This window comes from Epinephelus moara, chromosome 11, assembly GCF_006386435.1.
Source record: "Epinephelus moara isolate mb chromosome 11, YSFRI_EMoa_1.0, whole genome shotgun sequence".
Classification (NCBI taxonomy): domain Eukaryota; kingdom Metazoa; phylum Chordata; class Actinopteri; order Perciformes; family Serranidae; genus Epinephelus; species Epinephelus moara.
The window spans coordinates 28,813,580-28,825,728 of record NC_065516.1 but is presented as its reverse complement, the minus strand read 5'-3'; the positions used below and the strand labels follow the sequence as shown (position 1 = coordinate 28,825,728).

Genomic DNA, 12,149 nt, shown 5'->3' with positions numbered 1-12,149 from the left:
ACCCTTTGGACATGTGTGTCAACTTGTAATGTTCGGACAAAATCATAGGATACATTCTGTGACTCAGTAAGTGACGTGATAATTAAAAGTAGTCATAGTGATATAAGGTATATAAATATCTGATACTGATTTTATGAAAACATATCATTATTACAGCTCTCACAAATTAAAGGCAACATACAAATAACACCAGCAGACATGATTAAATAATCTGTTGACTTTGTCAGTTACTGGTAAATTATCATGAAGACGTTCCTTCCTCTTCGTAGGCAATAGCTATGCCTCTCCTGCCCTCTGCTGCCTTCACCACAGGTGTCTCCCCCAACTTCTGCTCTAAGCCACGCCAGCTTCGTTCTGACAGAAAAGATGCTGTAAGGAGAAAGCATAAATGTGTGTTGTAATATATAAGTGTGTTTGTGCAAGACTGTAACAAGTAAACATTTCTGTTTCTGTATGCACAAGGTGTAACAATTATTGCATGTGTGTGGAAGTCTTCAGTAAACATATGTATGTACGGAAATGAAAGCAATCAGCGTCTTATGTGCAGCAGATTTTCTGACTGTCTCATACCGGCTGAGTTGGTGGCTACAGTCAGCGTCTGGTTCCTGAGGACCACCGAAGAGCCAAATGAGGACACTGCTGGCTCACTGTTCAACAGATTCTTGCTCCGCAGAGCTCCTGTGATTAAAGACACGTCGGTCTCATCGTCCTCCTCCGGCTGATCAGATAGAGGCACGTGACTCTGTCGACCTGGTGAAAGGTTGAGAAAAAAAGAATGAATCGGACGAAGCAAGACCTCAATAGGCTACTGATGTTTAAAAATATAATGGAAGAAACTTGTGTGTGTAATGAAGACAGAGAACTATATTCATATTAGGGACTGTACGCAAAATTATGGAGGCGACAGGGCTGAATCTTATATTTCACTTTTCAATATTTCTAGTCTTTGATTTTAATGAAGCACACTTTCGATATACACTTTGTCAAAAATACTGCAGTATTTGATTTTCTCAATTTTGCCAAGCCCTTACATAAAATGTATAGATTAATAACAATTAACAGAATGATAATATTCACTTTTAAACTTTTAAATCTCTGGAGAACTTAAACTAGCCATGTCTATTTTGGAATAAAGCCTACATAAAAAGGCTGAATTTGAACTATAACATTGGCCAACTTTACGTGACATTCAACATTTTTTTGAAAAATGTATATAACATTTAATCCTGTTATAATTTCTATGCAGTCCCTTAACATAAAAAAAGTTTTTCTGATGTGAATAAATCACAATCTGACCTGGCAGAAGGTGTCGAAAGTCTGTGACATATTCCTCCGACCACTCCCTCTTCTTATTGCAGGCCACCTCCATCTCAAACGGTGTTACTACAGGTTTGTAGAACTCACTGGAGTCCAGCAGTGAGTTCTCAGGACACGCAATTAACACAAAAATGTCAATTTCAAGAAAGTTTGCTAGTTTGGGTACGTTCAGCTTCCCCATGGCAAACATGTAGCTCTTCTTGCCAGCTGCTTTGATGGTTTCCTTCAACTGCTGGATGATGCTGAGGTAGTCTGCCACCCCAAGCGTGCCGACCAGGATGCCGACCACATTGGCATCCTTGGCCCTTTCTATAGCGTAATATCGCTTCATCAGTGCGCGGTTGATACTGACTGACTCAGTCCTCCCGGTCATTTTAATGGGGTCAAAAGAGCAAAATGAGCAGCGATTCCAAGTCATCATGAAGTTCCTCAGCGTCACTCCCTCTTGGCCAATGTAGAACACACTGTAATCTGTGATGCTTAAACCGCTCTTCAAGAAGAACTTCCGGCCAAACTGACAAATAACCTGGCTGTTGTCTTGCTCTGTGGCGTCATCGTGTTTTCCTTTAATCCAGTCATGACTGAAACACTGCTCCCCTTCGACAACAAGTTCTGAGACGACAAGGTTTGGATATTCTGGCGAAAGGAGAGTCAGAAGATCACCTAAAAAGAAAAAAAAAAGCTGTATTCAGTCACACCAGAAATCATTTACAAAACTGAATATCTACCCAATATAATGACATAAACATATATATTCCCTATTTCATGCATCAGATAAAAGAGTACACAGTAGGGCTTGAAGAATACTTACTTATTGCATGAACATAGTTGACATCATAGAGGACGATGATGTGACTCTGTGTGTCGGGGTAGAGTTCTCTGAAGGCAGAAGTACACTTCTCAAGATCCACCGCTCTTTTCTCAAAGACGTACATCAGGGGCAGCCTTTTAGACGGGCTGAGGCAGGCGCTGCCATAGTGCACAATGCAGTCGGCTCCAACATGTTCTGCGGCTACCTCGTCCACACAGCAACTGCTCAAGAAAATTCAACAACAAATATGAATGTACACAAAAATAACAACACTTAGAGCATTTAACTTACATCTTATATTGTGAAAAAATACTATAATAGTACTTGGTCTGCAACAGTGTTTGGTTGGGTGGTGTGTGTCAAGTGGAATCCACATGAATGCCAGGACCGTCCCAGCAGAGCATTGCTTTGTATCTAGTGTAAGGTGCCTGTAAAATGTGTGTGTTCTCAAATGAACCTGATGTGTTACCTGCCGTAGGATGTATCTCCCAAAATGTATGGCTTTGCATTGCTGTTTCTCTCAATCTCCACTGCTACTGCAACTGAATCCACCAGCAGCTCATCAGGAAACTGCAGAGCAACCTGTGAACATTAAACATTTTAGACAAACTCCTCAGAGGTGTATCTAGCATTCCTGCATAATATTTCACTGAACTTGCTTGACTGATCGACTGATCGAATAGCTTTTTAACAAGAACTGTGTCGTCCTTTCATTCTTTTATATACATACACTCAATGGCCAACTTCTTGTTAACTTAAATAGCTAATCAGCCAATCACGTGGCACCAACTCAGTGCATTTAGGCATGCAGACATGGTCAAGACAACCTGCTAAAGTTCAAACCGAGCATCAGAATGGGGAAGAAAGGTGATTTAAGTGACTTTGAACGTGGCATGGTTGTTGGTGCCAGACGGGCTGGTCTGAGTATTTACTGGGATTTTCACTCACAACCCTCTCTAGGGTTTACAGAGGATGGTCCGAAGAAGAGAAAATATCCAGTGAGCAGCAGTTCTCTGGGTGAAAATGTCTTGTTGATGCCAGAGGTCAGAGGAGAATGGCCAGACTGGTTCAAGATGATAGAAAGGCAACAGTAACTCAAATAACCACTGGTTACAACCAAGGTCTGCAGAAGACCATCTCTGAACCAACAACACGTCCAACCTTGAAGCAGATGGGCTACAGCAGCAGAAGACCACACCAGGTGCCACTCCTGTCAGCTAACAACAGGAAACTGAGGCTACAGTTCACACAGGCTCACCAAAACTGGACAATAGAAGATTGGAAAAACGTTGCCTGGTCTGATGAGTCTGGATTTCTGCTGCCACATTCAGATGGTAGGGTCAGAATTTGGTGTAAACAACATGAAAGCATGGATCCATCCTGCCTTGTATCAACGGTTCAGGCTGCTGGTGGTGGTGTAATGGTGTGGGGGAGATTTTCTTAGTACCAACTGAGCATGGTTTAAACACCACAGCCTACCTGAGTATTGTTGCTGACCGTGTCCATCCCTTTATGACCACAGTGTACCCATCTTCTGATGGCTACTTCCAGCAGGATAATGCACCATGTCACAAAGCTCAAATCATCTCACACTGGTTTCTTCAACATTTCTTCACTGTACTCCAATGGCCTCCACAGTCACCAGATCTCAGTCCAAAAGAGCACCTTTGGGATGTGGTGGAACGGGAGATTCTCATCATGGATGTGCAGCAGACAAATCTACAGCAACTGTGTGATGTCATCATGTCACTATGGATCAAAATCTCTGAGGAATGTTTCCAGCACCTTCTTGAATCTATGACACCAAGAATTAAAAAGGGGGTCCAACCTGGTACTGGCAATGTGTACCTAATAAAGTGGCCATTGAGTGTGCATACAAACTTAACTATTTACACGATTAAAGGTAAAAACTGTATCCTCACCTTTTCAAACTGATGCTCACTGATGAAGGCGCAAGTCTTCTTAATCTGATACAGCTCTTCAAGTTTATCCAGAGGAGTATTAGTCTTCACAGCAGCCTCCACCACACGCTGTATTACGGTTTCCGAGCTGCTGCTAAATGCGTCAGACATTGTTTCATCGGAAACACGCAGCAGTGCCTGCAAACATGCAACAGACCAAAGTTTAACATATCTGTTAATGATAAAGCAGCCAAACTGTTGAAAGCAGAACCACCACTTCTGAAATACCTAATGGTTTATTCTTAAGTAAAAAAGTACTGAACTGATTTAACTTATATCGAGTATATTTTCCTTAACAATCTCAGACTGCTGGCAGTATTGTTATGTTTAGGAATTAAGCTTAACAATGTAGACAACCACTTCACGCACTGTCAACTGGACGTAATAATGTTTTCTTACACGATAACGACACTCACTGTCACAAACGTACTTTAACCATCCCTGAAGTTACCTGACGTTACCTTAAATCCGCCTGCTAGCTTAGCCGTTAGCTGGTCTGCATTTAAAATTACATCACTACAAACTGTAATTTACAACCTACATTTATAGCACATACATGCAGACTTACAATTCAATGTCAGGTGGGTAGTTGTTGACGGATAAACGCTTTATTTAACAGCTGCGTTACACGTGTCGACAGACCAAAGTAAACGTTACTTCAGTTCCACTAAGACAAGCACTTCCGGTTCACACGTGTTTTCAAAATAAAAGCGGTTTAGTTTCCTGGTATTAATTATGTCAAGACAAATTTTAAAACTTTATCAAACAATTTAGAAATACAACAGTAATACAAGTCCACCATATTCTCAAAGTAGATCTGCATGAAACTGAGTAGAAAAAAACGATGTTAGCCAAAATAAAGAAAATAAAAATACTTAAGGGAAACAAATTTAAACAAATAAAGATACAAATTATAAATATTACAACATAAATAATACAAAACAAAGTTATTTGGTCTTCAATTGAGAGTAAATAATATTATTTTCAGGGTCTGTATATTTCTACAAAGTTGAGCAGTTTGTTTGCATATTTAGATTTAGACATTTTAAGGATTTGCAGTACAACAAAAATTCATTATAGAAGGCTTTAAATATGGGTGGTGTTTTCTTTAAAAAAAAAAAAAAATTCTATTCTCTATTTGTGTTCCTGATTTTTGCAGTTCTTAGGCTTTATTTTTTCTTCTTAATATGTTTATTGGATGCACCAAACACCATGGGAAATTCCTGTAAGTTAAAACCTAGTCCTTGTCTCCCCATCTCCCAGCATATGCACTTCAAACTCCTCATCACCACCTATCAAGCTCTCCATAACCTGGCTCCCTCTTACCTGTCTGAGCTCCTCCACTGGTCCACTCCCTCCTGAACTCTCAGGTCTGCTGATGCCAACCTCAGGACTAACCACCACACCTGGGTGGACAGGGCTTTCTCCATTGTTGCTTCCACCTTCCAGAACTCACTAAACACATCAGAGACTCCCCCTCATTCTCCACCTTCAAGAAATCCCTCAAAACACACCTCTTCAAAACTGCCTACAACCTCTTAGAAACTGTTCTTTTCCCTCTCTGCATTGTTTCCCTTGTTATGGAGTATTTCATTTTTGTTTTGTTTTGTTGTTCTCTGTAAAACCTCTTTGAGTATCCAGAAAAGCACTCATTATCTATATTATAATTATTATCAATAAACGATCGACATATTCTGAAATACAGTATATACACTAAATCAACATGTGTTTGACTTATGATGTAGAGCAGAGTCAAATCAAAATGACACGACCATGGCCAGTCCCCAACAACAGGACCATCATATTTTCTCCTACACTAAATGATTAACGAAAAATAAACTAAAAACTTCATTTGTAGGCACGTTTACATTTATTGACAATTCAATTTATTCAAATAATATACATTAATCAATCATGTTATAATATTATAGAGAGACAGACACAAGTTAAATATCTGTAATAATAGTGAAATGGTTAAGAGTCACACCGACCCACCCTTACACTGATTTCTCTCCAATATCTACAGCTTAATATACACATATATAAAATAAATACAAACGTTTGTCAATTTAAACGTTTCATTTTGATTTCAATAACAGTTCAGTATTTAATTGTCTACACATTTTTTGAATATCTTTAGGGAACAGCAAATTCCCTTTGAATACAATTAGACTGTACAAAACCTTTAATAAGTATATTTATCAACTATAATCAAAGGCAGCTAAAAAAAAAGGAATTTCAGAATCAAAATTTTATTATCTAAAAAACTTTCACCAGTGATCTGGTGGCAGAGCCTTTCTTTCCTAACTCCTACTTCTGAGAAAAGAATAAGGCTGCACCGATAAACTTTCTGAAAATGAAAGAGAATTGTTCTCAGACTGCTGATTGAGAGGATGCACTGAAAGTTTCAAGTGTCACCAGAGGTTGTATGAAAATCATAATCATAGTCCTGCTCACATCCAAATACGATAAAAACCCAAGACCACAGTGAGACAGGTGAACACTGAACCTGAAAGACAAAAACAGTTCAATCATTAGTCTTTTTGAGTCACTTAGTAACAGTGATAGCTCACTTACTTCATTTTTACTCTGCACAATGTTCGATAACTACTTTTGAAAGGTTAAAAATTCAATTTACTTTCACTTAGTTTAAACAGGAGCTCTCAAAATGAGCACTTCAATGTACTGTTCTACTTTAATGTTTAAATTGCTCCAGCTGGACCCATATTGACCCACTTTAAAAACGGTTTCTTCCCCACTAGAATAAAGACTAGAATAAATGCAGAGTATTCAAAAGTATTTACTTGGCAGCCCAAGTCCTCAAGCCATGACTGCTGATGCTACATAACAATGCACAATGTCTTACCTGCAAGGTATTTTATAGTATCCAGTTTATGAGACTCTAACATGGTTTTCAGACCAGCCACTTCAGTGTCTATTTTCATGTTGGTTTGAGTTAAATGACGATCTTGCTCTGCAGTCTGTAAAAAAGGCAATTAGACGGAAGCATTAAATAAAAGCCCCACCAGACATGTGTCACTGACACTTCAAAAGCTTTTATTAGAGCTTTACTATTGGTGTTTTTGCTTCTATTCGTACGTTAACAAAGAAATAATGTAAGCAACAGTACTGTGCAAGCTCGTCTAAAAGAACTGTTGTCATAGCTGTGCCTGACACTTTCTACTGTATCACTGTCTGACTTGTGATTGTACATTGTGTACATGTAGATTATCATGAACTAAAAATAGATGCAATAAGACAGTAAGCATGTAATGTAGGTGTAATGCACATATACAAACCATTTCCATAATTTCAGTTCGTGTTTCTAGAAGCATCTTCTCGTGCTCCACTTTCTGAAAATGATAAATAGTATTTTGTTCAGAGGAGAAATATAAGGTGTAGGATTCAGAAATGTTTGACACAATGAGTTGCTGCCATGTGATTGGCTGATTAGCTATTCGTGTTGACAGGCAGCTGAACAGATGTACCTAATAAAGTGGCCAGTGAGTGTATATAATATATGGCTAGGTCAGGATGAAAAAAAAAGAAAATTAGACATTAACTCAACTGATCTTCATACACTTTTTAATGTTCTCCAACACTTACCAATTCCTTTACACGACTTTTCTCCAAATTCATGTCGATAATAGTGTCTGAGCGCACTTTATTCATGACATCCTGCAGGGCAGCAATTCAGGTACACATTAAAGTAAATAACAGCAAAACTACTGGTTGATAAAAACATCTTGAATGGATAAAAACATGATGAAATGCTTCTTAATAAAAACTACCATAAAACCTGGAAATAAGGTGATTTGACTACATTAGAATGAGCACTTACAGCCAGCTGGACCTTGAGCTGCAATAACTGGATCTTCAGTTTCTGGGGGAAATGTTAGAATATTGGACATCTTAAGTCATATTAATCCAAATCAGAGGAGACAGAAGCACAAGGACATGAATACAAGGGATAGGCGATAACAAACTTTTAAAATTCTACATGATACTGATACTTTTGATAGAATTTTGACAATACCAATATTGAAAATTGTACGTTCATGTATTATAACTGTGTTTTTGTGTTGCATTTTAACTAGATGTTGTGGTTTTGTTCAGCCTCCTTGTACCTTTGAGGGTGTGGGTTTCTCATGTTTGATGTTTAATAATTTAAATAACTTTTAGGAAACAGCTCAAGTCTGCTGATGATCACACTTACCTCATTTTCTGCCAGTAACGTAGTGAACTCGCTCTTCTCGAGGATTATCATGTCCTTCTTTACAGCTGCTATTTGAGACATCACCTGCTGCAACATGATCTCCTGCCAAAAATCACACAATCCAAAAGTTAGAAAGAAAAACTCAGTACTGCAAAGACAATTATTCATCAGGACACAAAAAGGAATATGAGAAGAACCAGACATCCTACACATATCCTGCATGAATCCTGACAGTGTGGGAGTTTCTTTCTAGAGATTTTGGTCCTACAAACTGGTTTGGTTGTTTTTTAACTAATAAGGCACTCAAATAAATGGAAAAAAAACAACAACAACATCTGTACACTCAAATCTGTGCTAGATTGTTTATTCTTTATCTTTTTTTTTCTCTATTTTTGTAACTAAAAAAGTATAAAAGTGAATTAAAAAAAGATAAATGCAGTATAATTCTTCTCATACTCCAGATTCCTTAGATTCACAAATAATACTACATCACAATCACATACATCATCATATTATTGTTTATTATTTTAATGTGCTGCTATTGATGTGTCCACAAAACAATGTGAATGTTTGAGTTTTTCAGGAAGTTACTGGGGGGCTGTTTCTACTATTTGCACTTGGACATGACCACGCACATATTACGCTGCTTAGTTAACTGTGTGTTTTTGTAATAAATGTGCTGTGGAAGACGAGTACAAGGCTCTTGTTTCAGTGACATTTACAGGACTAGAAGCGCAGCCTTTGAGAAACAAACATGTGGACGCAGTGCTTTCTTCTGTATTTACAGTAAACGCACATTTAACACACCTCCTCCTTACCTGCTGCACTTTGGTTACCATGTCGTTATAGATGACCTCCATGTTAGAGTTGGTCGTCCTCACCAGTACATTAACCATCACCTCAGCTTGCTGAGTCGTGAAGCCTGTTTATGAAAAGTGCATTTATGAGGAAAGTCAACGGTTTGTATTTAACAAAGCAGTGTAATATTTTAATTAATTAAATAATTTATTGAAGTAAGAGAAGAAGCCAAACCATTTTCCTCAAAGAGTCGCACCACCGCATGTGTATCAAAAAGCAACCTCCTGCCTTCAGACTTTGGTACGTTGGGTTTCAAATACTGGAAGGTTTTGATGGAGGAACTCAGCTCTGAAATCAATGGTAAAAATATGGAAGTGATTATCAAAGAAATTAAGCATTAGCTGGACACTGGAGTTGAGAATATATTACTTTTCCCTTCATGTGTTTTTGCAATATACACTATTTACTTATCTATGTGTAGGAGCCATTTCATAGTTTAATTGTTTATGTGTATGTGTTTAGTTTGTTTTTAACCACTAGAGGAGGGAGGTCTCACTCCGATGCTATTTTTAGTTAATCACACAGGTAATTGGCAGCTTCACATTCACAGGTGTTAAAGGGTTTGTTGATTATCAGCAGTCAGAGCAGAGCGGTGGTGGAAGTACACGGTTCTTACCGTATGCCAGCATTTTGTTTTCAACCCAGCAACATAATTTGGTATGTAACCCTTTTCTTCTGGATTTATATTTTTTGCATTAAATGGGAACGTCACCCAAAAGATAAACTTCTTCTGGACAGTTTAATTTAAGATAGAGCAGTTTGAACCAAATTCACAACTGTCAGCTAAACAACCTATAGATAGTTAACTGATGAAACATTTACACATAATAACACAACAATAACACTGTGATGGTGACACACTAGGAAAAATGGAGGCCATGGGGTATATTATGTAAATACAGAGTGGGATGTGGGCAGAGGTTTCTATTGATAACACTGCAGATTTCGCTTCAGGGTCAGCTTTAGAAATATGTAACACTGAGTTAGTTGTAAAGATTTGTCACTGTAGAAGTTGGTGCCTTGGACAGTTACTATTAATGTATTTATTTCATCTCTGGTAGCGTTGCAAGTAGGCCCATAGGTCAGGGGTAGGCAACCTGTGGCCCTGGAGCCACATGCGGCTCTTTGACTGTTCTTCAGCGGCTCTCTGTGGCTTTGACAAAAAAAAAAAAAAAAAAAAAATACGGAAATGAATAACAATTATTTTTAACATTTTCATTTATTATTGTTGTAGCTAGAAAGGCAAGAGTGTTTAACACCATTAATGACAACACTGAGTTTAAATAGAAACTGCTCCACTCTTTTCACAGGTGTGCACAGTGTGGGGAAATTAATCAGCTGTGGGTGTGTTACTCAATAATTGACAACAACCTGTGCCCACTGGAGGGTAACAAATTTGTGGTGAAACCTACTTAGCCTGTGTCACCTGTACTATAAGGCACAAATATGTATTGCAGCTCCAGATACATTTTTAAAAATTAGACCTATAATGGCTCTTTTTAAATTAAAGGTTGCTGACCCCTGCCATAGGTTTATCTTAACATTTTACTGCACAAAAGCAGACCGGAAGAGGACTCCAAAAGGCGATAAATCAAATCGAGTGTGGACATTAACGGTTTATGACAGCTGTGACATTGTCTGACGAGCATCCATTAAAAAGTGTTGCATGGAGGTATTAAAAGGGCACGTAGCTGTCTACATAAGAAAATAATTAACTTTAGTTTGTGTCACTTAATTATGTACTGAATTAAAGCTCTAACTGTGGCTATTACAGCTCCTAAGCGGGTTTAAGACACCGTGGTAAACGTTATTGTTACCTCTCGTGCATATGTGTGTGACCGCAGACAGGTGCATTGTCTTCAGTCCAGCTCCTCTTCCTCTCTGCTCATAGTTTCCAAAGGGTGATGTGATGATGCAGCGGACACACGGAGGTGTGTTGACAGCTGGGGAAATGGTCGCTGGCACATAACTGCTAACTTTGTCTTGATGTAAAGAAAGGTCGTACCACTTTTCTGGGTGGTTAGCACCAAAACGTTTCAGTCGCGATTGACACTGTTTCAGGACCATTGTTGAGACTTATGTTCCAGCAGCAGGGATGTCCTTCTGTCCGTCAAAGTCCTGAACATATCTCTGTCTGCACTGCAACTTTTCCCCCAGTTAGAAACAATGAGGCACAGAATGACAGGAAACTCCCACACTTCCGGTTGGACTCTTCAAATTAAAGCTCACATGTCACAAACCTCACCTTCATTGTAGGGTGGCAGCAGAAGTCACACCGGTTTAAAGACATCGAACTATTTCCAAATAAAACTGGAGCAATTTTTAAATCTTATTTAATATAAATGCTTTTTCTTTTTCTTCTTCTTCTTCTTCTTCTGTATGTAGGCTATTCAAATAGGTTCAAAATGGCCGCCCAAATACACTGAACAAAATTTAAACACAACAATTTTGTGTATGCTTCCATTATTTCAGGTTTAAATTAAAGATTTAAGTTTTTATGGACTCAATGGAAGATATTTCTCTCTATTTTCAGTCACAGATTTGGTGGTAGAGAAGATTTCCACATCTATGCAGTGTTTCAATTTATCATTGAGCTTTCAGTCTATTAGACCTTCATCAGAGTCTGCCAGTTTGGACTTATGTTGATGATGTTTCCAGCACCTTGCCAAGACCAAACTGGGTGGAGTGGTGGTTGTTCTGCTAGTGAGTACTTCTCCATTTCCAAGATAATCCTTGACCTATCAAGATGCCAATTAAACAGCATTATAACTACACAGGTGTGCCTTGGGATGGTCACAATAAACATTTGCGTCCAAAATTTGAGCAAAATATATCCATTTAGTGCATAGAAAATTCTTAGATCTCTGACTTAAACTTTTGAAAACTGGGAGCAAAAGCAAAATGGTTGTGTTTAGATTGTTCAGTCTATATTGATAGAATAATATAAAGAAAAAATGTAAGTTTGTATTTCCTCATTCTTTTCGGG

General features: G+C 38.3%; 2 protein-coding genes across 3 annotated transcripts; both read right to left on the bottom strand.

Annotated features, from left to right (window-relative positions):
- Positions 1–4: 4 nt before the first annotated feature.
- Positions 5–4,806, bottom strand: dph2 (diphthamide biosynthesis 2). 2 transcript variants are annotated; one of them, XM_050056944.1, is made up of 7 exons: positions 4,658–4,806; positions 4,051–4,227; positions 2,598–2,710; positions 2,129–2,349; positions 1,297–1,980; positions 571–750; positions 5–369 (listed from the first exon to the last, which is right to left on the bottom strand). In XM_050056944.1, exons 2-7 carry the CDS (start codon positions 4,198–4,200, stop codon positions 242–244), a joined length of 1,476 nt encoding a protein of 491 aa, XP_049912901.1. In that variant the 5' UTR covers positions 4,201–4,227; positions 4,658–4,806; the 3' UTR covers positions 5–241. The 2 variants fall into 2 exon arrangements, with proteins under 2 accessions (XP_049912901.1, XP_049912902.1); XM_050056945.1 differs by lacking the exon at positions 4,658–4,806 and adding an exon at positions 3,608–3,793 and having other exon boundaries at positions 4,051–4,188.
- A 1,140-nt stretch (positions 4,807–5,946) lies between these two features.
- On the bottom strand, positions 5,947–11,337 carry mcur1 (mitochondrial calcium uniporter regulator 1). The gene is made up of 9 exons (XM_050056604.1): positions 10,981–11,337; positions 9,338–9,451; positions 9,124–9,227; positions 8,306–8,407; positions 7,931–7,972; positions 7,696–7,767; positions 7,389–7,442; positions 6,956–7,070; positions 5,947–6,598 (listed from the first exon to the last, which is right to left on the bottom strand). The coding sequence occupies exons 1-9, from the start codon at positions 11,228–11,230 to the stop codon at positions 6,543–6,545; spliced, it is 909 nt and encodes a 302-aa protein (XP_049912561.1). The 5' UTR covers positions 11,231–11,337; the 3' UTR covers positions 5,947–6,542.
- Between the last annotated feature and the right edge of the window lie 812 nt (positions 11,338–12,149).